Below are 25,169 nucleotides of genomic sequence, written 5' to 3' on the forward strand. Positions count from 1 at the left end.
ATCTGAAGCATTTCACCTTGGAGACGTCTTTCTTTCATCTCTGTTGCCCCTGCTGTCCCTTCGATGCAAGGGTTGCGTTATTGTCGTCCTCTACTTTGGGCTTCAACCCACTGTTGCTGCTGCTTCCATTAAGTTTGACCTTGAGTAGGTCTCTCCTCAACTCTTCTTGTTTCAAAGTTGCCCACATCTCGTCCCAATTTGGCAATGCTGCTCTGCCTAGGATACTTTGGACAAAGACTTGCCATTCATCCGAGACATAATTTAGAGCCAGTCTCACTAGCTCTGAATCTTGAGGTGTGTGCCCCGCAATTGACAACTCATCACAAGTCTCCTTCAGTTTCGTGAGGAATGAATCCACACGTTCTCCCTTCTGCATCTGAGAAGATCTCAACTTCCGTTCTAAGTACATGTTCTGTTGCTCAGAAGATCCCTGATATAATGTGGCCAAGATATTCCACATCTCCTTAGCAGTCCCTCTGCTAGCAATGTGACATACCACATGATCCTCAACTCCATCCAGGATCATCCTCTTCGCCTTCGCCATCTCAACTTTGTACTTCTTCAGCGGATTTGCATCCACAGGGACAACTACCACACTATCAACATACATCTTGAGGGCGCTCATCTAGAAGGAAAGACATTCTAGCCTTCCAGATGACGTAGTTGTAAGCCCTGTCCATCCTTTCCTGATCCCTCAAGCCATTGGTTGCGATATCCTCCGAAAAATGTCGAACTGCGCCCTCTTTTTCCCTACTGCGTAGCTTCTAGGTTGGCTTACACACTCCCTGATGGAGCTGGTAAGTCTGTTGCTGCTCTGTTGCCCAGTAACATGAGAAATACTGATTTCCTTGGCACGAAATCACTGAGGAAGTATTCCCTCACCATGTGATCTGCTTCCTTCTTTCGACGACTTTTCTGCACAACATTCAGCTTGCAGAAAACTGCGTTCCTCTAGCTTTGCGCTGATGCTCTGCGTGGTTTCCTTTGCCTTGGCAGGTTCTCGATCCGACAATCTTACCTCTCTGTTGACTCACTCAGAGAGAGACCCACAAAAATATAGCCCTCCTGGCTAGAACTGTGCAATCCCTCAGGGGATTCGAATTGCTGCTTGCTGCAAGAAGTTGGCCCTTGCTTTAGAGCTAGATCTGCTCTTCTTGTTTCACACCAAAAACTCTGATACCATGTGAAAATTCCTAGATCTAACAATCTCAGGAATCCTACTGCAACCAACAGAATCTACTTCACCTAGATTGTAAATTACATCACAAGCTTATTTCAGATTTCTTCTTGAAACATTGAAGTAGATTACTGAAGCGGCCTACACCAATTTAAATATGATTCTGAAACATAGAAACTAAGCAAGGAAAATAGAAACACACAGGACCGTTATTTTTGGACAATAGTCCCCGGAAAAACTGGTGCAACGACTCTGAGGGTTTTATTATTATGTAGGAGGAAATTTGAGTACAATTCTAGGATGCTCAACTAGCAATCCAATACAGAGAGAATATTGAACAAAAGACTGGTGAAATGATCTCACCCTGTCACTGGAGAATCAGTGACTGATCCTGCTGAACTGGAGGCTCTGTGTCACCCTCTGCGTGGTCTTTGCACAAAATCGCGTCACTCTTGATAGTTTTTGCGTCACCCCTCCTAGGTATTAAGCTGCCCCTCTTTCGGATCCTCTGCTGGCTGAGAAAATTGAACTTCTGCCCTTCGAACTCACACCCCGGATCCCAACAACTGAATTTCCCTTAGTAGGAAACTCAACTTCCCCTCAAGGACTGCGCTGCCTCTGCGTCAGCACTGCGTGGGCCAGTGTCAACCTTCCTCAGGACGTCTTTCTGTTCTCCCTTTGCCTTGTACTCTCCGGAAATTCCTTCTTTCGAATTCTCACTGCCCCTCTACTGCAAGAAATCTCCTTTATCGATTTTTCCTCCTAAGAACTTCTCACTTCAGAAAATTGATTTCCTTGATCTCTTAGTGTGTTTTCCAAATGACCCTCAAGCCCATTCTTATATCTTCCTGTTGGACAACCAACGACCTAGATTAAATCTTAATCAAAGGCTCAAATCGCTTTGGCTTGATCCGTGTCTTTTTCTAAAAGATTCAACCATGATTAGATTAATATCTGTTAATATTTTAATTTTCCTAAGTTTAAACTTAAGAACCCCATTAAAAATATTAATTATTTTAATAAAATCACTTATGGGTGGAATTTCTCAAAACGTTTTCTGGGTTCTTTGGAATACATGCGCCCAAGCCTCCCTGCAAAATTTGAGGCTTAGAGCACATCTGATGCTACCCTAAATCAATAGAGCTTTGCAACCTCCACAATTCCACGGGGATTGTGTAACTCTTGGTGGTGCCTAGGGTAAGCCTACTCTTAGACCATGAGGACTGAAAACAAAAGTTTCCCGTGTCAAGAGGAAGGAGAAGTCGATACTAAATTATTATTATTATTATTATTTTTTTTTGCCGGATTTAAACAGGAACGCAACAAATTATAGAGATAACCATAAATATAGAGATACAACAGAAACAATACTTCATTTCATTAATGTAAATCACTGAAATATGCTTACAAACAGAAATGGAAATAAACTAGCTCGGGCGATGGTGGCTTATCTAAGAGGAGAGATGTGGCGGCTACATGTCCCTGAATTATCTTACAATGAGGCTTGAAGGCCTATTTATTGTTGAGAAACAATGGAAAACCCTAAACATCCAAAAACCTAACTCTAGGAGATGAAGTGCCAAACTATGGGCCCTGTTTTGGGTAAATTGGTACATCAACTTCCCGGGGTTGTAACTTTGGCATACGATCTCCATTTGACGCGCACAATACCTCGTTAGAAAGATCTATCCGAGGACTACAACTTTGGGATGAGCAACATCAGTCCATGGACTGATGTTGTTCCCAACAATGTTTTAAAACTCCGACTCGGCTGAGTGTCGGCTCCGACTCCGACTCCAACTCTGCCGGCTCGATTTCAATGACTCGGTCGTTGTAAAAAATACATTAAATACATATATATTTTAATAAAAAGCCATAATTTTAAAGATTTTCATTCATGTTTCCAAACAAACAGCATTATAATATAGATGGAAAACAACATATGATCAAAGTAGGCTCATGAATATATCCATTATATCAAAATGGCACCCAGTGCACTGTCAAATGGCAATACATACATGATCAAAGATTCAAAACAAAAAACACATAACCAAGGAGGCTAGAAATGGCCTCTACAACAAAAGTAATCTGTGACCAGACTCCAGTACTACTGGCTAGTAGCTATTGCCAGAGGAGCCAAGATCATGTCGATCAATCTCTGGATCATCATCAGAGTCAGACAGGGGGCCCCATGGCTCCTCCTCATCATCATCTCCAACTGCAACTGTAGAAGTGGTAGCACTAGCAGGTTGTGCAGCAGATGCAAGCTGATATAGAGAAGATATGCGGCTGCGCTTCTATTGTGGCTGAGAAGAGGAAGCGCCTGCAACTGGAGTCCTTGCTGGCTGTGAGGCTGAGGTTGGTAGTACAGGTGGATCGGGATCTGCATTCAACTGAACATCATGTTTGAGTGATGTCTCCGTATCTAAATCAAAATCAAGATCCTCATCAGGATCACCACTACCTAATCTGATGTTGGATCAATGTCTTCCAACACAATAGGATCTGAATCAGGTCGTTTGTTCAGCGATTGGTTTCGTTTGAGCTGGAGGTTGTATTGGACATAGACTAGATCATTTAACTGTTTTTGATCCAAACGATGTCTCTTCTTTGTGTGAATCCTCTCAAAGATAGATCAATTGCGCTCACACCCAGTAGCACTGCAAGTTTGACTCAAAATACGAATTGCAAACTTCTGCAATTCAGGACAATGGCCACCAAAAGCCTCCCACCATTGTGTTGCAAAAAACATAGGAGTGTGATGAGTTAGCTCAACAAAATTACAAATTATATCCAACTTTCAAATTATAAACGATTTAACAAAATTAAAAAAAAAAGTAAAACTATTAAGAATTTGAAAATTGAAATTTTTGTTTACCTGGCTCATCTGCTTCTCTTGCAATCTTTGCTAGGTTCTTCCCAAAGGTACTCGAGGCATTGCTGAAGGTCGTGACCTGTCGGTGTATCTCCAGCTGATCAGACTCCAATGGGATCATGCGATCAATGCAGTCAATCAGTCCATCTCTGACCTCCCCCCTCAAAGCTCCTGACTCCTTAGCTTTATAATGATACCGTGGGTTCAAAAAATACCCAGCTGCATGTATAGTGCGATGGAGTTGATTGTTCCATCTTTCCTCAATGATTGCCCAAATTGGCCCATACTTAGCCACTCTATCCCTGTATGCCCTCTTTATTTGCTCATTTGCTTGATCCATAGCCTCATAAATGAAGCCCATAGCCAATCTTTCCCCATGCACCAACCGCAACATCTTAACCAGTGGCTCAACAAGCTTCACAATCTCTGCTGCCTTTCTCCAAAAAGTTTCTTCATTAACTTTCTTTTTCAATTCTTTGCCTTCCAGTTTGTGAGACCAATTGCTGTGATTCCATTCATCACTGGAAAACATCGTTTCCAAGTTTCTATTTTGGGAAAGCATAGATTGCAATGTCAAAAAATGAGTAGCAAATCTAGTGATGGCAGGCCTAATAATATCCCTGCCCCTAGTGTGTTTCCTCATGAGGAACAAAATCCATGAATGATTGTAGATAAATTTTGTTATGCTTTTGGCATGATCTACAGTGTTTTTGACCCAATCTATTTTTCCAATATCCTCAAGCATGAGGTCTATGCAATGTGCAACACATGGGGTCCAAAAGATGGTCTTGTGTTTTTCCTCTAATAGTTTACCAACAAGAACATAGTTAGAGGCATTATCTGTGATGACTTGAACAACATTAGCCACCCCCACCTCCTCAACAACCTGATCCAATAGCTGAAACAACAATTGCCCATCTTTTACCTTATCAGATGCATCAACTGATTTTAAAAACATGGTTCCCCGTGGGCAGAAGATAAGAAAGTTTATGATGGCACGGTTTCTTTGATCAGTCCATCCATCTGATATGATGGTACATCCTGTTCTTGCCCATGAGTCCTCGAAATCTTTTAAATACTCATTAATGGAGGTAATTTCTTTCTGCAAACGATACCCCCTTAGCTCATGCATAGTAGGGCCTTTGAAGCCTTTTCCAGCAGCATGTATGGCATCAAACATAGGCTCATAATATGGTGAATGGGAAGCATTGAAAGGGATATCAGCATCATACCACCATCTAGCTATGTAATCACAAGCAGTCTCCCTCAATTCTTTCTTCCAATGGTGATCTAAAGTGGGCTGCATTTGACTTTTACTAGCTTGAGGACCATGTGCATCTGATGGAGAGGAGGGAGTGAAATAATTTTTGATAGTCATATCACCCTTTTTCATTCTACCCTTTCCCTTATCTTGAACAAAACCGAAAGAGGGAGGAACATATCGTAAAGGGTTGGATGCATCAGTATGAGGGATAGAGGAAGAACCCTCAAAATCATAATGGGGGTTGGTAGCCATCATTTTTTGTATCTCCCTCTTCCTCCCAATTTCAGCCTCTAACTCTTTTTGCCTAGCCTTATCTTCTTTAAACTTCTCAAAGTTGGTTAACAATTCCTTCCTAATCTCCCCAGTTTCTGGTGAGGTACATGGAGTAATTTGGCCTGTAATCCCCGCCAAGTGTTGTTTCAACCTATTAATGCCCCCAGGACCTTCCTTAATTTTCCTTTGGCAAAATTTGCAATGCATTTGATTATCAACCATTTCAACATATGCCCAAGCAGGATCTGTCACTCTAGGTGCCATTTTTTCACTAGGAAATAAAAGCAAACAATCTGGAAAAAAAAAAAAAAAAAAAAACCCACATTGATTCAATGTTCATTTCTTTCACAAAAAACACTCTCTAGGATTTCTAGATATGCACCTAAAATTTAATAAGCAAAAACAGATTTGTACAAGTGAAAAAAATACCACCAGGCACAAACTGCCTCCTCAAGCTTGCTCCAAGAAATCAACTCCTCAATGCTGCTCCAAATGGCTGCCCAAGAAGTTCCTCACTCCAGCTACAATGCTTGCCCAAGACTCCTCACTGCTGCTCCAAAAACAAACTCAACAACTGCTCACAAACTCTCGCTGAAGTTCTCACTCAAATGCATGAGATGGCTGTGAGAAAATGAGAGCATTTGAGTGGGTTAAATAAGGTTTGGGAGAGGGGAATGGAACCCAAATAGCACTTAACCAATTTATAAAACAACTTGGAGTCCCCAACACTTAGCTAAATGTTAAAAATTTTAAAAAAATATGAAAAAGCGCTGTTTTTATGGTTTACTGGCCGCATTGATTGACCCGACCGAGTAGATGCGGATCCGACCGAGTCGGCCGAGTTATGACTGACTCGGCCGAGTCATGCTATAACTCGACCCGGTCAGTCATGACTCGGCCTCCCGAACCGGTTTTTTGCTGCGTTGCAATTTTTTTTTCCAGCTCGGACCAACTCGGCCGAGTCGGTTCTGAGTCGGCCGGATCTTAAAACAAGGGTTCCCAGTTTTCCCAAAAAACGTCGTTTAGGGCCTCAAAACGGTTCCGGAAGTTCAGGACCCGAAAAACTGCCAAAAATAGTAAATTGTTCTACAAATAAGGAAAATGAAAAACTGAAAGAAACAATGGTGGGGGTCCAAGTGGAATTGGTGGGTGGCCACCAATATCCACCTGGATCACAATTCTTCATTTATTGTGCTGAATCCTGAGAGGCACTCTCCAACCGAGTATGGAAGAGATGCTGTAATGTCGTGTCCTGTGCTGTTATGTAAACATTTTGACTTGGTCAAATTACATAAAAAAAAGATTAATATTAAAAATAAAATTGAGGTAAAATAGTCAATTTACCGTTGGTGGTTTTTGCACTGCAAGTTTTGGCAACCAATGGTTTTGCCGATGGTATTCTTGTGTAAGAGGAAATGTTATATATATATATATATATATATTTTCTACCAACCTGGATTTATCTTAACTCTGGATCTACCAAGCGCCGAGAGGGATCAAATTTCTTTTCTGTTAATTTTAGGTATGTTCTATGCTTAGAGCAATTTATTTCAATTTTCACAGTTAGCTCAATATCTTTTCCAAATTAGCAATCACATCAGCATTAAAATAAATTGCAGATAGAACAGAAACCTAGATCGCAAAAGACAAGCCAAGACAAGAGGACACAAGATGTGGCACGAGCCAGGGATAAACCCCAATGTGGGGAAACCTTTGATCAATTCTTCTTATATGTTCTTCAATAGTTCAGCAGAGAGAGAGAGATAGTACATTTAGAACAGAAGTCAACACTTTGACTTATCTAAATAAGAGCATAGATCATCTCTAAGAAGATGATACTTGAGATGGCTAAACTTAGTTGAAGACATGCTGCTTCAACTGATTCTCCAAGGTGACTCCTTCACCTATCATTGTGCTGCATCTTGTCATCATGCTGCACCCATCATCACTATGCTGGACCTCATGACCATGCTGCACCCATCATCACTATGCTGGACCTCATGACCATGCTGCACACATCATACTGCTGCACCTTATGTTGCCACTGCTGTCCCATGTGCCATTGTTGCACCATGCTACCACAACTGTTCCATGTGCCATTGCTGCTGTCCCACTGTTAGTGACATTGCCATTCCATGTTTGGCATACTGCTGTCCCATTTGCTATGCTCCAACAAACATCATAGCCTTGCTGTCCCATTAGCTTGCTGCACCAAGCACCATTGCCTAGCTGTCCCATTTACCATGCTGTACTAAGCACACTTGCCTAGCTGTCCTATTTGGCATGCTGTACCTTGCTGCTGTCCTAATGAGTTTGCAGCACCATGCTTGCTGCTGTCCCATTGTAGCCTCGCTGTACCATGTCATTGCTTGCTGTCCTATCCACCAAGTGACCTTGCTGTCCCATGTATCTAGCTGCCAACACACCATACAAATGCTGCTCCAATAAGCATGTACTAGCTCACAGTTTTGAGGTCTGTTTGGTTGCAGCAAACTAGGTCTGGTTAGGGCACACAACAGTCCTTAACCAACCTTCTTTTTGTGCCCAAAAACTCCCCCAAGAAATGCGGCTGCCCTTTTTTGAGGGGCCGAGGGTGGCTGCTTCAATCCTGGGCTACCCTAGCCCTTGTCTACCCTTCGGCCTGTCTGTAATTTACTGCGGCACCCTACAGCAAGACTGTGTAGGGTTGTGGCTGCCTTTCCATGGATCTGCACCTCTCCAAAGTGCCCTCAAAACTGTCTTATGGTTGCGGCTCTTCGAGCAAGGGAACTCGGCCTTCCTTTCAGCAATTCAGAGCCCACAAAACAGTCCCTGATCTCCTCGCTGGCCTGACTTCATTACTGCGGCTAGTGCATGTTGTAACCCTACTTGACTGCGGCTAGGTTAGCTCGTTAAGACCTCCTCTATAGTGTTATTTCTCCTCCTTAGGACTGCGTCTAGGCTCCTTTAGGCAGCATATAGAAGTAGGGTCTCCTCCCTTGAATGCTGCTAGATCATCCTCCTTAGGACTTCCTCCTAGATTTCTCTCACAATAAAACCCAAAACAAGTGGAGAGAAATCAAGAGTGAAGTGTGTGTGAAATGACTCTCAAGTGATCTCCTTTTATACTTAAATGTTGAGCACATGTGGGGGTTAATTGGTTGCTGGCCGACCTTGATGAATTGTCTTATAACACAAAGAAATTCATAACTCCATGTATACTTATCGGAATCGGATGATCTTTAGATCAATCCTACACCTCTCGATGAGCGAGATCCAAGAAAAATATCAGATGCCATAAATAAGATGACCCACATGGAGTTTGGCCCTAGTTGCCAATTTTAACATTTTCACTCTAAAGGAGGTTTGCACCTCAACAGATTTGATCCCTCTTGGCGCTTGGGAGATCCGGAGTTAAGATTGATCTAGGCTGGTGATAGACTTCATCTCAGTTTAAACTTTAGTGTTTCAGTTTTTAGTATCTCTTTTATAAATTGGGCACATAGCTCATTTTGTAAACATAATTATTTTGTCATGATGAGCTATTTCATTTCATTAGTTTAAACTTTATAGCCTACTTCCTACTATCTGGATTAGAACTTTGTAAGTTTGTAACTGTGATATGGTTGATGTTATCTGTATACTAAATCGTTGATGGTTGAATGGTTAATCTACTATAGATGAGAGTTATAACCTCATAAAAATATAGTATTTAGTTACAGGTATTACAGATATGCATGTTTTCATAGTATGTGCAATTAATTAGGAATTTTGCTTTTTTTTTTTTGAATATATATGCATTATAAGTTCTAACATATCGAATTTGTATTATATATGAAACACTCCTTGGATGATTTGCTCATAGGTTTTTTTCAGGAATGGCACTCACTGTGCTTCACTCCACACTCTGGCAACACTTTCTGAGGGTGCTTCCTTGATCTTGATCGCATTTTTTGAGATGTTAAGTCCTGTAATAATCATGGGAATGCTTCTCTTTCATATTTTTCCCTTTTTGGAGGAGCTATTCTTAGTTAGGTCTTTATTCTATTAGTAGATGTAGGGCATAGAATTTGACAATTTACTGCTCGGTATATTAGTTGGTTGTGCTATTTAGTGAGATTTATAAATACTTCATCATTGACTTAAACATTTGTAGGTCGAGATACTACTGCAAGATATATAGCCAGTGATGTTCCAAAAAGAATGATTCTGGCTCCTGTTTTAAATGGAACAAAAGTCACAGTGACATCGCAGCCAATCAACAATGGCTATGTTGGAAATAGGAAGATCTCTAGTTGGGTAGGTATAATTGATTTGCAAAATTCCATAAAGAAACTGTTATTTTAATTTCTACTGAGCTCTAATTCTACTTTCCTGTAATTCATATAAGATTTAGGTTTATGACATGTATTATTTCTATAGTATTGTATCAAGAAGTTATGGTATTTGAGTGGAGTCTCAGTTTTACAAGGACTTGATTGAATTTATCAGCTAAGAGAATGCAAAGAGCTACTTGAAGATGCCCAAAAAGAATTGGAGCAGCAGAATTCTCTCTATGCTATTGAAGTGACTAGCGAGGTGTTGGATGCAGGCAGGCCTGAACTTGACCCAGGTCTAAGGCATGACTTTTTATGCACCCGTGCAACAGCTTTTTTAAAGGTTCTACCACAATTACCTTTAACAGATTAGTTTTTAGTCCTGACAAAAGTTCTAGGGAATGTCTATCCTGTGTACTAAGGTCACTATCTCTTAACAGAGATCATGGAAAAATGATGCTCATATGGCTATACGAGATTGCAATGAGGCTCATAAAATAAACCCTATGTCTGGGTGGGCCCATATTACGATGGCGGAATCCCTTTCGCAGGTTTCATTTTACCACTATTTATCATTCTTAGTTGGTGAATTACCGATATATGGTTTTTTATACCTGTTATTGTGAAGGAATTTGTCGCTAGAATCATTAGTGCAATATGGCAATTTACTATTTCTATAGCTGGTGTATTAATGTGACTTTATTTTATTTCTAACTCAATATTATGGGCATGTTGGTTATTTTTGTGTATGCATTCTTGATTGCAGCTAGGAAAACACAAAGAGGCTTTAGACTATGCCATGCAAGCCAATTTTTTGGATCCAACAAACCATCAGCTAGCTGAAAAAGTGCAATATCTTCGGGAAAAACTTGCTGCAGGTTGGATTTTGCCTTTGATTTTTATTGTCAACATAAATTTGTTCATGTGCCCTTTTTATTTGAAAGCTAGGAAAAATAATTAATACGAACACAACATAAGATCGAGAGATAGAGAGTTGCTTCTTAAAAGTTCTGTCTTTCCATTAGTCGTTGATACATATTTATTATATAGGTTTGGACAAAATTGGAGATTGAAGGTAAAAATACATCTTTAGGGTTCTATAAAACTACCCTAGCATAGTTTTATTTTTGTTTGCTAGTTTGTTTGTGACTTGTGGGACTAGCTTTTGGCTAAGAAACCGCAATTGAAGGTTATCATCTAAGCCATCAGAATCATTTGGGCTTTGAGGGGCTGCCCCACTTTGGAAGGCTATATTTCATGATTTCGAGGATGTTTTTGCCCTAGGAGAGTTGTACGTCCATATTTGAGGAACCCTAAAAAGCCTTCCATTTCATATTGAGGAGTTTGTGGAACAGTTACATTTTGAGGGCCTTTGGAGGCTATCATTGCATCTTGGATACTCATTCTTCCCTATCTTGTGGAGACATTCCTTTCTTTGGGGGACTTTTCACTTGGATCATTGTACATGTTGTTTGACCAGCCCATGCTTATTGCATTTTGACTAGACTGTTGTAGGAAATCTTAATGTTACTCTTCTTTAGCCTAGATCTAAGAATCTCACATGACATAATATTATTTTATGCAAAATAAGATGAGCATCACTATTTTTGGAGCTTGAACTCCTTGCAGCTTAGTTGACATATCTTTCCTGGAGCATATTGTTGTGTAAATGGTTCTTTCGTTGTGAATAATTGTGGTCAATTTTTTAGGCTTCTATGTCTTGGTCATTATTTGGTGCATAAGGATTAACGGTGAAATGCTCAAGTCTTCTAGAAGCCTTGAAAATTGATCCATTTGAGGGGTAAGTCAACCACTTAAGAAAGAACATGTTCTATGGTTTTTCCTTCCTTCTTCCCTTGTTGGTTTGGTGATTATTTGTATCTTTCTTTTTTCTTTCCTTTGGTTCCCTAACAAGAAGTATTTAGTAAATTTATCATTTCATAGTGTATCTTTCTTATCTTGCCAGTGGAGGTTTTCCATTAAGGTTCCTTTCTTGTAGACCTTGATATTAATTGTTGATCATGATTGAGTTAGGAACTTAGGATTACTTGTCTCTTTGGTTCTATTCTTAAATCCCTAATCCTTGAGAGGAATAGGCAAATTCCTAAGAGGGTTACTTCTTGACCTCATAAGTCGTTTGATTCAACTTCATACCCTAATTCCTGAATTGAACCATTGGTGAAATTCTCTTAAATGAAGAATCCTTCAGATTTTGGATTCGGCTCTTGGATTAGCTGCTAGAAATTTTGTAGTGTAGTTGTGCGTATGGTTGGGTTGAGAGTGGTAGTCCCTTCATTAGTTTCCATCCAATTTAAGTAGAATAGATAATTGTATTTCCATCTTGTAGATAAAATGTAAATGTTGTTAAATGCATAATGTTTATTAATTATGTTGGAATTACTATGTTTGCATGTAATGTGTTGAAAACTGGATGTTCTATGCTGCAACAATTACTTATTCCAAAACATCTTTCTTCTGCAATATTAATTAAGCAATGTAGATAGAACATACACCATATAAACCATATGCAAAGTAGAAGACAACCAAGAACACAAGGAGACACAAAGAATTTAGGTCCAATGACTAGGGCAAAGCCCTCAAGGGGAAAACCCAACAATATTCTTCTTCTATTAGAAATCAATTGTTCAGTAGAGATACAAAATAAAATGAGAGAAAGAAGAAGTTCACCCAAGTTTGAAGAAGATCTCTGATAGTAGTAGTTGATGCAAACACTGAATCACTTTGGCTCACCAAGATCTGCTTTTACTCTTTGTTGTCGCACAGATTGACACGACAACGCTCAGACCGGGGGCTGTCACTCTGATCCCCGATCTCTCCGTTTAAGCCTGTCTCCCGTGGCTAGGGGGGGTAGACCCTATGAGGTGATGAAGGCCAACTGTCGACCAATTGGGTTGGGAGACACGAAAGGAAACAAGCACTTATTTGATTTTGTGAAGTTAAAAGACCAGTGCCTTAAGAGATTGATATTTAAACGATTACTTGTTAGATGATATAGAAATATAGACCATGAACAACAATCATTTCTCATCAAATATCTTGAACGATGCTAAATATCCAGTAAAACCACAGAGTTCTTATGATGGCCAAAGCTTAATAACGATATCCAGCAATTGAAAATTTTGAAGAGATGAATGCTTTACACAACCACTCAAATCATGAATCATTAACCAGATATTACATTCGTATTCAGACTTGAAAATTTAAATCTCAGCATAAAAAAATATAACATGATAATTTCCTGAGAAAAACAACTGAATCTGACAAAATTTCCCACAATACCTTTTTATGCTCTTTCAAATTATGGCAAAAATTTAAAGCTTAAAAAATAAAATCTATACTTTAAAAGATTTTTTTTTTAAAGGTAAAAATAAAACTAATATAAAACTAAATTAAAATCTAAAGTTAAAAAAAAAAAATTAAAAGAATTGAACTGTCAAGAAATTAAAATTTTAATCCTAAACAACAAAAGAAAACTTTTATTATTTCTTTTTTTCCACTATTTTTTTATTGATTTTATATTTAATAAAAATCCCAAAAAAAAGGAAACTATTTAAAATGAAACTAAAAAAAAAAAAAAAACGATAAAGTTTAAAATATGATTAAACCCTAATCTAAAGAGAACTAAAACATGATATCATAAAACTAAAGGTTAAGTCATCAAAAATACGTCTAAAAGAAATGAAAATTAAATGAAAATAAAACGATTTTAATCACTAAAAAAAAATACGCGGGACCTACTTACCAAGCCGCATGTATGAAACGTCTTACGCTAAGATTTGCAGTCACCTTTAGAGAAAAAAAATGAGAACGATTCCTCGTGCATACGCAGAGAGAACCCTCCTCTGTTGACGGCTTTAGCATAGAAATTGCTCAGCCAACGCATCGATATATGAATGGATCACCCAGAAAAAATCAGCGTATGCGTTACATCCCCAGACAGGACCGCATGATGGTTTTCAGGACGCAAAGAATCGCTGCTTGAAGGGATCGAGCTGCACATCGATGATCCAGCCACCACACGTTTTAAAACCCAATTTCTTCTTCCATCTTGTCTTGTATATGCGTTAACCTTTGCAGGTGACAGCGGAAGAACAATGATCTGATGCCTTCACCACCGTTTAAAGTGTACACATCCGAATTTATCTTACGCCCTTGCTTGAAGCGTGCTGCCTCCAGCAAACGGATGATGGCGATTTGCAACACTCAGATATATGAACGAAATTGCCAGAAAACCCCAACATGTATTTTGAGGTTTTAGATCAAGTCTGCGTGAGACGTGGCATGGTAGATGGGATAGCACAGGTCCAAAGCCAAGCTCTCAGAAGAAATTGAAAGCTCCTGATGAAACCCTGAGAGTTTCTAGATTAGATGTACCTGTAATCTGCAAGAGAGAAGAAAAACCGCAACGTAATGCATACAACAAAATTTGAAACCCCAAAAGTTGGTTAATTTACATTTTGGCCCCTGAAATGCCAAATTTAGCAATAACAGCAGAAATATTATCGAAAATTTCAGATTTAAATATAAAATGCTTCAGAAAACCCTGCATGCATTCATAAAAAATATTTCAAATGATAAGCCCAGGATCAAGAACTGGCTGGGCTCTTTCAGAAAACACAACCCGGGAGTTGGCTGGTTCAGCCGAGAACTTCCCCTAACGCCCGGTAATCTGGAAAAAGGATTTCCTGCACAGCTTAAAATCAACCATCAATGTAGAAGGAGAAAACAATAGTGAAACCCTGATCAAATGGAGATACCTGCTAATATATTTCAGAATCTAAACTATCATTCAAACCCCAAAGATCAGACAAGATACCTGTGCCTAGATCAATCTTCATTAAGCTATCATTAATGGCTGAAAATAAAATTATGCAGAACAAATAGAACAATCTTACAATATTTTCAGAAGAGTAACACCAGCAAGATTTTTAACCCCAAAGTCTTCTTTATTGCACAAAAAAAAATGAACTACAAGAGAGCTTCTTCAGCACAAGACTCACAGATCTTCATCTGCTCACAAATGACCCCTAGCATCCTATTTAAAGGAAAAATCCCCAACGGCTAGTTCGAGTGATCCATGTTGAAATGATCTCGACCGTCGATGAGAATCAAGATATCTCTTAATCTCATCCGTCGAATTAGTTAATTTATTAAAATGAAATTTTGCATGTATTTACTCAAAATATTATTATTTTATTATTTTTTAGGGTTTTTGCTTTATTTTATAATTTTTATTATTATTATTATTTTTTATTTATTATTTTATTTTTCAGTTATTTATTTATTTATTTCTAATTTTTTAATTTTTAATTCATTTTTAAATGGATCCTCGAACTTAGCCTTTGGAAAAAACACCTAGGACCTAGGACTTAGGACTCATGAGGGGATTTAAAACATTTTCCAACCCTCAAGACACTTTACATCAAGACTTTTACAACTTTACATCTTAAGAGGGAAAACCCATTTGACATAGACCCTCATAAACCACCCAGTTCTGCGACACAACTATAATCTAGCAGATTAACGCACTAGGATTCTCCTAAGATTCTAGTGACAAAATCCATCCCGGCTTTGGGGTTAGGCTGAAGGAAAACTCTGCCGATCATGGATCGGTGAGATGAAAAACCTTCCGGGACGTAGATTATCACTTAGAAAATTAGGTCCACCTAGGCAATTTACAGACATGACTCATATCCGCTAAGACTATTTACAATTTATGCATGTAGACTGGGTTTACAACATAAATTGATCAAGCTGTCGATGACTGAAGGAGGGCACAGACATGTCGATCAAGCGCTAACCCTTTTGACGAAGAAAAGGGGGTGTACTGCTATGGGTAGTTGACCGGTAGTGGTCAACACTCTTCAAGACTCTCTCTCTCTCTCTCTCTCCCACAATTTTTCTCTAGTTTCTCTAACTTTCTCTTTCTCAAGTTCGTACTCCCCTTTCACAATGCACAAGTGAATGTAAAGAGAGGATGAGAGGCACACATATATAGGAGGTGTTGGTTTTTGAGTAGCTTGGGAGGTACTCCAAGCCCTAGGGTTCGGGGTTTGGAGGTTGGAGCACCACAAAAGTTATTTGTGGGCTTGGAACCCAAGGTTGACGTTTTCCATGCATCGATGTTTGGGCCAAAACCATGGATCATTTTGGATATGTGATGGATGGAGATGATAGAGGATGGCGAGGAGAATCCAACGCTTTGAGAATCATCGAAATCTGAAATGTCCTTTATGAGATATGAATTTTTGAAGTTAACAATGAATTTTTGGGCATTCAAGTCATGTAGGTTTGAAGTGGAAATGTCCAAAAGACATGTCACTTAGGCAATTCGGTGGAGCCCTCTTGTTTGGTATAAATAAGATGTGATTGATGTTCATTTGAAGACATCCAAGTGAGCAACACAAAGTAGGTAGGGAGCTTGTTGAAGAGGGAAACATTTCTGTTTGGGCCATAGATCCTAGGAGCATACCTCAACAAATATTGAAGGATGCTCATCTTTATGTTTTCTTGTGATTGTTTGAGGGCCGAGTTGGATCAGATGCAGGCCAAGTAAGAGGAGCCAAGTTTTGGGTCAGTTTTGGCATGTTTGGGATGTGGTTTTCCTACAGAGAGTAGGCCGCAGACTTTGGAGATTACTGTGAATAGGCCATAGACCTAGTTGTGACTAGGACAGGGGGCTGAGAGGCTATTATGTGGGACAGAACAGGTTGCATGCCTTAAAGCCTTGCACAAGTGGCAACGTGGATTTATAAAGGGTTGATTTGTGCCTAGAACAATAGCATGTGGGTAGGGAAGGCTGCAGCTGGAGAAGGAGTTGTGAAGGTGTTTTGTAGGGATGATGTGGAGCTACAGGAAACCCTAACTAGATCACAGTGACTACAATAGTTTAACGACAGACTAGAGGTATGATTTCCATTGTTTGTGCCTTGTGTTGGGTCAAGTATTGACCAGTTTGGATCAGATTTAGTTGTAGCTTGTGGGAGCCAATTAGAGAGCTTGACTTGGTGGTTAGAAGCCCCTCCTAGGAGCAGATTTCACAGTGGAGTATTGGGCATCATTGGACTGGTGGAGGGCAGCGTGTTGGTAGCCCAAACCAGTGTTTTACAACCAGGCTGAATCAACTCGGAAACGGCCGAGTCATATTGAGCCGTTACCAAAATTTGTGACCAGGCCAGCAAATCGGCTCGGTTGACCGAGTCAACTATGACTCCGTCAACCAGGCCGAGTCCGTATTGACCAGGCCGAGTCAATGAAAGACGACTGGGCAGCGTAAAAAATAAATTTTATTCACTTTTTTTTGGATTTGTGGTAAAGTTAAAATCAATTTATGGATTCCAAAGGGTTTAGGTAAATTGTTAAGTGCTTTTGGGGTCCATTTCCCCCTCCCAAACCCTATTTAAGACAGCCAAATGCTCTCATTCACTCATAGCAGCCTTATGCATTTGAGTGAGAGTCTTCTTTGAGAATTAGTGAGTAGTTCTTGAGCTTGTTTTGGAGCAGCAGTGAGGAGTCTTGGAGGAGCATTGTAGCTGGAGTGAGGAGCTTCTTGGGCAGCCATTTGGAGCAGCATTGAGGCGCTGATTTTTGGAGCAAGCTTGAGGAGGCAGTTTGTGCCTGGAGGTATTTTTTTCCACCCTTACAAATCTGTTTTTGCTTAGTAAATTTTAGGTGCATATCAAGAAAGCTTAGAGAGTGTTTTTTGTCAAATAAATGAACATTGAATCAATTTTTTTTTTTTTTTTTTTTTTTCATTTTCAGATTGTTTTCCTAGTCAAAAAATGGCACCTAGAGCAAAAGATCCTGCTTGGGCATATGTTGAAATGGTTGATAGTCAGATGTGTTGCAAGTTTTGCCATAAGAAAATTAAGGCAGGTCCTGGGGGGATTAATAGGCTGAAACAACACTTGGCAGGGATTAAAGGCCAAATTACTGCATGTCCCTCTGATGAAATTGGGGAGATTAGAAAGAATTTGGTGGAAAGCTTTGAAAAATTTAAAGAAGATAAGGCTAGGCAAAAAGAGATACAGGATGAAATTGGGAGGAAGAGGGAGATACAAAGAATGATGGCTACCAACCCCCACTATGATTTTGAGGGTTCTTCCTCTATCCCTCAAACTGAGGCATCCAACCCTTTCCGTTATGTTCCTCCCTCTTTTGGTTCTGTTCAAGATAAGGGAAAGGGTAGAATGAAGGGTGATGTGACTATCAAAAGTTATTTCACTACCTCCTCTCCATCAGATGCACATGGTCCTGAAGTTAGTAAAGGTCATATTCAGCCCACTTTAGATGACCATTGGAAGAAAGAATTGAGGGAGACTGCTTGTGACTACATAGCTAGATGGTGGTATGATGCTGATATCCCCTTTAATGCTGCTCGTTCACCATATTATGAGCCTATGTTTGATGCCATACATGCTGCTGGAAAAGGCTTCAAAGGCCCTAGTATGCAAGAGCTAAGGGGGTTTCGTTTGCAGAAAGAAATTCAATCCATTAATGAGTATTTTCAAGAGTTCAGGGACTCATGGGCAAGAACAGGGTGTACCATCATGTCAGATGGATGGACTGATCAAAGAAACCGTACCATCATAAACTTTCTTGTCTTCTGCCCATAGGGAACCATGTTTTTAAAATCAGTTGATGCATCTGATAAGGTAAAAGATGGCCACTTGTTGTTTCAGCTATTGGATGAGGTTATTGAGGAGGTGGGGGTGGCTAATGTTGTTCAAATCATCACAGACAATGCCTCTAACTATGTTCTTGCTGGTAAACTGTTAGAGGAAAAACACAAGACCATCTTTTGGACCCCATGCACTGCACATTGCATTGACCTCATGCTTGAGGATATTGGAAAATTAGATTGGGTAAGAAACACTGTAGATAATGCCAAAAGCATAACAAAATTTATCTACAATCATACACTGGTTTTGAGTCTCATGAGGAAACACACTGGAGGCAAGGATATTATTAGGCCTGCCATCACTAGATTTGCTACACATTTTTTGACATTGCAATCTATGCTTTCCCAACATAGAAACTTGCAAAAGATGTTTTCCAGTGATGAATGGAATCAAACCAATTGGTCTAACAAACCAGAAGGCAGAGAATTGAAAAGGAAAGTCCATGATGAAACTTTTTGGAGAAAGGCAGCAGAGATTGTGAAGCTTGCTGAGCCACTGGTTAAGGTGTTGCGGTTGGTGGATGGGGAAAGGTTGGCTATGGGCTTCATTTATGAGGCTATGGATCAAGCAAAGGAGCAAATAAAGACATCATACAAGGATAGAGTGGCAAAGTATGGGCCCATTTGGGCAATCATTGATGAAAGATGGAACAATCAACTCCGTCGCCCTATACATGCAGCTGGGTATTTTTTGAACCCACGGTATCATTATAGAGCTAAGGAGTCAGGAGCTTTGAGGGGGGAGGTCAGAGATGGACTGGTTGATTGCATTGAACGCATGATCCCATCGGAGTCTGATCAGCTGCAGATACATCAACAGGTCACATCCTTCAGCAATGCAATAGGTACCTTTGGGAAGAACCTAGCAAAGATTGCAAGAGAAGCAGATGAGCCAGGTAAACAAAAATTTCAATTTTCAATTTCTTAATGGTTTTACAGTTTTACTTTTTTTATTAAAGACTAAAGTTTGTTAAATCATTTATAATTTGAAAGTTAGATATAATTTGTAATTTTGTTGAGCTTCAGCCTTCATCTAACTCATAATTCATTACACTCCTATGTTTTTTGCAGCACAATGGTGGGAGGCCTTTGGTGGCCAGTGCCCTCAATTGCAAAAGTTTGCAATTTGTATTTTGAGTCAAACTTGCAGTGCATCTGGGTGTGAGCGCAATTGGTCTGTCTTTGAGAGGATTCACACAAAGAAGAGAAACCGTTTGGAGCAAAAACGGTTGAATGATCTAGTTTTTGTCCAATACAACCTTCGGCTCAGACGGAACCAATTGCTGAACAAAAGACCTGATTCAGATCCCATTGTGTTGGAAGACATTGATCCAACATCAGATTGGGTAGTGGAGAGTCGTGCACCAGAGTTTGATCCTGATGAGGATCTTGATGAACTTGAACTGGAACATCCACTTCAGCCTGTTCAGTTGAATGCAGATCCCGATCCACCAGCCTCAGTCTCACAGCCAGCAAGGACTCCGAGGAGTAGGACTCCAGTTGTAGGTGCTTCCTCTGCTCAGCCACGACAGAAGCGCAGCCGCATATCTACTCTATCTCAGCTTGCATCTGCTAGTGGTACTGGCACCACTTCTACAGTTGCAGTTGGAGACGATGATGATGATGAGGAGGCATGGGGCCCCTTGTCTGACTCTGATGATGATGATGAGTCTGATCCAGAGATTGGTCGAGATGATCTTGGCTCCTCTGGCAATAGCCAGTAGTACTAGTATTGGAGTCTGGTCAGCATCACAGTTTACTTTTGTTGTAGAGGCCATTTCTAGCCTCCTTGGTTATTTGTATTTTGTTTTGAGTCTTTCACTTTGATCATGTATGACAGTTGACTATGTATTGCCATTGGGTACCATTTTGATATAATGGATTGGTTCATGAGCCTACTTTGATCATATTTTGTCTTCCATCTATATTATAATGCTATGTGTTTGGAAACATGAATGAAAATCTTTAAAATTATGTTTAAAATATTTAAAATTATGTTTTTTTATAAAAAAAATAAATATTTAATGTATTTTTTACAACGACCGAGTCATTGAAATCGACTTGGCTGAGTCATTACCGAGTCGGAGTCGGAGTCGGAGTCGATCCTCGGCCGAGTCGGAGTCCAAGTCGGAGTCGTAAAACACTGGCCCAAACTAGCTCTTGACAAGGAATAATAAAGGGAATTTGACAATTGAAGTTTGGGTGAAGTTGTGAAGCCTAATGTGCAGCACATTGATGGACTCGTGGACTGCTAGATTAGCAGATTGGAGCTCAAGTATTGGCCAGCCTAGAAGAGCAGATTGGATCAACCCGTGTTCATTGAAGCAAAAGTGACTTGTGGCAGTGATAGGTGGTAGCCCTCCTGGAGTCTCTATGTGTTGTCTTTTGATTGACTAAGGAGTAGCTAGAGAGCAGAACGAAAGCGAAGGATCGACAAGACGAGATACGACATAGATGCTGTGATTGTGCACTAGAGCAGTGAGATTGTCATTGTATCTTGTATTCTTGTACTTGTGGATAATTGAGGGCCATTATCCCTTGTATGGGAGCCCTAGACTGTTGTATTACTCAGTTGGTTTAATATAACGAAGATTGGGTTGTTGTACATATTTGTACAATATTTTGTAAAAAGTTGTCTATACTTGTGCATATGTGATTTACTGCTATTTATATTTCGCTGTGCAAAGTAGCTTTATTGAGATTCTTGGTTTGGTAGCGTCATAGATTTTAACATTATATCCCAGACACCAAGGTCGTGGAAATTCAACATGGTATCAGAGCGTGTCTGAGCTACTTTGGAAGACAGTGAATCAGAGTGTGCACAATGAAGTACAACTTAAGAGGGAGTTGGTCACATTGTAGGTGAAGGGCTCACTACAATGTTGAAGTTGTAGGCTGGTCTCCGGTATGAGGTCGAAAAAGCCATCAAGAAGCCAACTGACCCAAAGGAGGTGGAAGTGTACGAGGATTTGGAGATGAGGACGAGATTGATCATCCTTGATGGTGTGAAGGATCCCCTAATACCTTTTGTCCGGGACGAACACTGCACATGAGATGTGGATGGCTCTTCAGAATTTGTTTTAGAATAAGAACAAGAACCGGGTATTGCTATTGGAGGATAAGTTGAAGCCCACCAAGATGATACAAAGTGAAGGAGTGACCCGTATCTGACGAGATTGTCTTAGGTCAAAGATGAGCTCGTTGTCGTTGGTGTGACTATTTAAGATTCTGATATGGTGAGGATTGCTTTGAAAGGGTTCACCAAGGAATGGAAACCCTTCATCAAGTGGATCGTTGCCAGAGAGAAGTTTCGAGACTAGAATAGGTTGTGGGGCGACTTCATTCAGGAAGAGTTGTGAGACGAGGATCTTCATCCAAAGAAGAAGGCTTCATATGATGACATGGCACTTAAGTAAAGTCAAGTGTTTCAACTGTGGCGAGATGGGTTATTTTTCGTTGAGATGTTCGATGAAGAAGAAGATGGGAGATGACGAGAATAAGAAAGGGAAGCAGGTCATTGGTGTTGCCACCTCTGCTAAGATAGATGCTCACACCAGGAGGTTGGAGGAGGAGGACTTTGCTATGATCTCTCATTTCTCGCAAGGTACTATCGATGAGGATGGATGGCATGTGGACAATGGTGCGTTGAAACATATGACAGAGTCACAAGAAGTATTCGAGACTCTAGCTGAATGGAACTTGAAGTGGCACATGGTGTTGGGTGACAAGAGTCAGAAGGAGATCTGAGGATCGAAAGTTGTGCCATTCAGGATGGAGACGGGATGGGTGATGCAGGTCCAGGATGTACTATTTGTACTAGGACTCAAATATAGCGTGATAACTGTCTCGATGATCGAGAAGAAGGGGTTTGAGGTCTAATTCTAGGACGGGAAGGCAAGGCTCAGGCCCAGAGGCTCTAGCTCCGCAAGCATTGCGTTTGGAGTTAGAGAGCGTGGTCTATACAGGCTGCCGGGCAAACCTATGGATCATGGGAAGAAGAGGCAAGAGGACCAGGTGCAGGTTCTAGAGAAGCAGGTGCAGGTGCATGCTTCAAAGGGGCAAGGACAGGTTCTAGAGAAGAAGGTCTAGGTTCCAAAGACTCTGGGAGAGTTAAGTTCTAGAGGGAGCTTGCAGATTCAGAGGGAGACTTTGCAACCCAAGAAGAACGCGTGGTCAGTGGGGAGCAAGGGTGCTCCTACAACTGCCAAGAAGAAATCATGGAGAGAGTGGAAGACATTCAAGGAGAAGAAGAAGAAGCAAGATGCTTCCAGTGACAACGACACTTTCGAGAGAGGCGTAGTTCATACTACAGGGATTGCTGTAGTTGTGAGCGCTAAGAGTTGGGCGAGTGTTGCGAGTAGTGATGATGATTATGAGTTACTTCCTAGTCTTGGAAGTACCTCCCTCGCTAAGAGGGAGTGTTGATTTTTGAGTAGCTTGGGAGGTACTCCAAGCCTTAGGGTTCGAGATTTGGAGTTTGGAGCACCACAAAAGTCATTTGTGGGCTTGGAACCCTAGGTTGGGGTCTTGCACCCATTGATGTTTGGGCCAAAATTTTGGAGCATTTTGGACATGTAATGGATGGAGATGATAGAGGATGTTGAGGAGAATCAAACGCTTCGAGAATCATCGAAATCCGAGATGTCCTTGATGAGATGAATTTTTGAAGTTGACAATGAATTTTTGGGCATTCAAGTCATGTAGGCTTGAAGTGGAAATTGTAGGAATTTACAGGGTAAGTTCCTTAGATAGAACACCAAAGGACACCGCTCACAAACAGATCACAGATTAGTACACCAGTATTCTTGACGTGGTTAAAACTCTCAAAGAGGGAAACAACCCACGGCCTGAGCCAACGCGACCACTTTAGGCAATTTATTAATGTAAAAGAAAGAAAATTTACATAAGCTTCTCTCATGAAAGGTCACCTAACAAATGGCTCTCCATGCTCTTTAAATAGAGATCATGGACCAATCGGGTGTTAAGCCACGAATCAAGTGTTGGTAATATCGAGGTGAGAATGAACCGTCGAATCACTTCGTGTCTAGAACATATCGTGATTGTCGGATTGTAAGTTACAAAATGTACATACTAAAGAAACACACTTTACCTAACTATACACTAGACCAAGTTATACTTAATTATATCCTATGTGTCGGAATATCCTAACATCCCCCCTTAAGAACAACTTGGGATATGATTGAAGGATGTACAAAGATGACACAATAGGAGAAGGAAGCAAGCATTAGAGCCTATCGCGCCGTAGTGACAACTTCCTAAAATCCAACCATAAATCAAAGTTTAGTAAACCTCGCCTCTGTGAGAGCCTTTGTAAAGATGTCTTCAACTTGATCATCGGTTGAAAAATAGTGCACTTCAAGAACATGGTCATGAACGAGATGTCTGATGAAGTGCATGTGTAGTTCAATGTGTTTGCTGCACTGATGTTGGACTGGATCTTTGCATAGTTGAATGGCACTTTGATTATCACACCAAAGTATAGTTGGATGTTGTGGCTGAAAACCAAACTCTGACAGGATCTGACAAAGCCACATGGCTACCTTACTAGCTTCAACGACGCCACGATACTCTGCTTTCACTGAAGAAAGAAAAATGACACTTTGTTTCTTGCAAGCCCATGTAATAGGTCCAGAACCAAGAGTGAAGATATAACCTGCAGGAGGCTTCCGATAATCAGGGTCACCAGCCCAATCAGAATTAGTGAAACCAACCAATAGAGGAGATGCTTCTGCACTGTAATGAATCCCAAACTAAACTGTACCTCGAACATAACGAAGTATTCTTTTAGCTACTTTCCAATGATTTTCATGTGGGTTTTGCATAAACCGAGCAACAAGGCCAACAACAAAGGAAAGGTCAGGACTGGTATGGGTCAGATATAAAAGTTTTCCAACAAGATGATGGTGTAAGGTTGCATCAACTTCTGGGGAAGTACAAGTGACTGAAAGTTTGGCTCTAGACTGAAAGGGAGAAGGGGCTAGCTTATAGTCTTCCATGTAAAAGTGGCGTAGAAGATCACAAACATACTTGGACTGGGAAAAGGAAATACCTTCTTTGGATTGCAAGACTTGAAGACCAAACAAATAATGCAAGTGTCCTAAGTCCGTCATTTCAAACTACTTTTTAAGGCTGGACTTCACATGGTTTATAAGGTTGGAATCACTACCAGTAAGGATAAGATCATCAACATAAAGAACAAGAATGGTAAGAGACTTACCCACTTTCTTGGTGAAGACAGTATTGTCAGAATGACACCTAGAAAAGCCAGTATCTAAAAGAAAGCTATCCATTTTGGCATACCAAGTCTGAGGGTCTTGCTTGAGACCATAAAAGGATTTCTTAAGCTGACATACAAGGCTGGAGTCTGTTTGTATAAAGCCAGGAGGTTGTTCGATATAGATTTCTTCATGCAAGTCCCCATGTAAGAAGGCGGATTTAACATCCATCTGATGGACTTCCCATTTGAAAGAGCCAGCAAGGGAAAGAACAAGGTAGATAGAGTTCATTTTGGAAACAGGGGAGAAGGTTTCAGTATAGTCAATGCCTTCAACTTGTGAAAAACC

At 40.4% G+C, this 25,169-nt stretch overlaps 1 protein-coding gene across 7 annotated transcripts in view; it reads left to right on the forward strand.

The window, feature by feature from the left end:
• The window catches only part of ASG2 (transducin family protein / WD-40 repeat family protein), a 397,489-nt gene that overhangs the window by 168,569 nt on the left and 203,751 nt on the right, over positions 1–25,169 (forward strand). For all 7 annotated transcript variants that reach the window (XR_016266869.1, XR_016266868.1, XR_016266870.1 and 4 more), the window contains 4 exons: positions 9,725–9,867; positions 10,060–10,227; positions 10,325–10,435; positions 10,651–10,762. Coding sequence is in view for 4 of the 7 variants with exons in the window: in XM_089459353.1 (XP_089315479.1) it covers positions 9,725–9,867; positions 10,060–10,227; positions 10,325–10,435; positions 10,651–10,762 (534 nt within the window). In the remaining 3 variants the exon portion in view is untranslated. The remainder of the gene's footprint in view (positions 1–9,724; positions 9,868–10,059; positions 10,228–10,324; positions 10,436–10,650; positions 10,763–25,169) is intronic.

The sequence above is a fragment of the Pinus tabuliformis genome, chromosome 7, assembly GCF_031772625.1.
Source record: "Pinus tabuliformis cultivar Carrire ecotype Pingquan chromosome 7, CPIR1, whole genome shotgun sequence".
NCBI lineage: Eukaryota > Viridiplantae > Streptophyta > Pinopsida > Pinales > Pinaceae > Pinus > Pinus tabuliformis.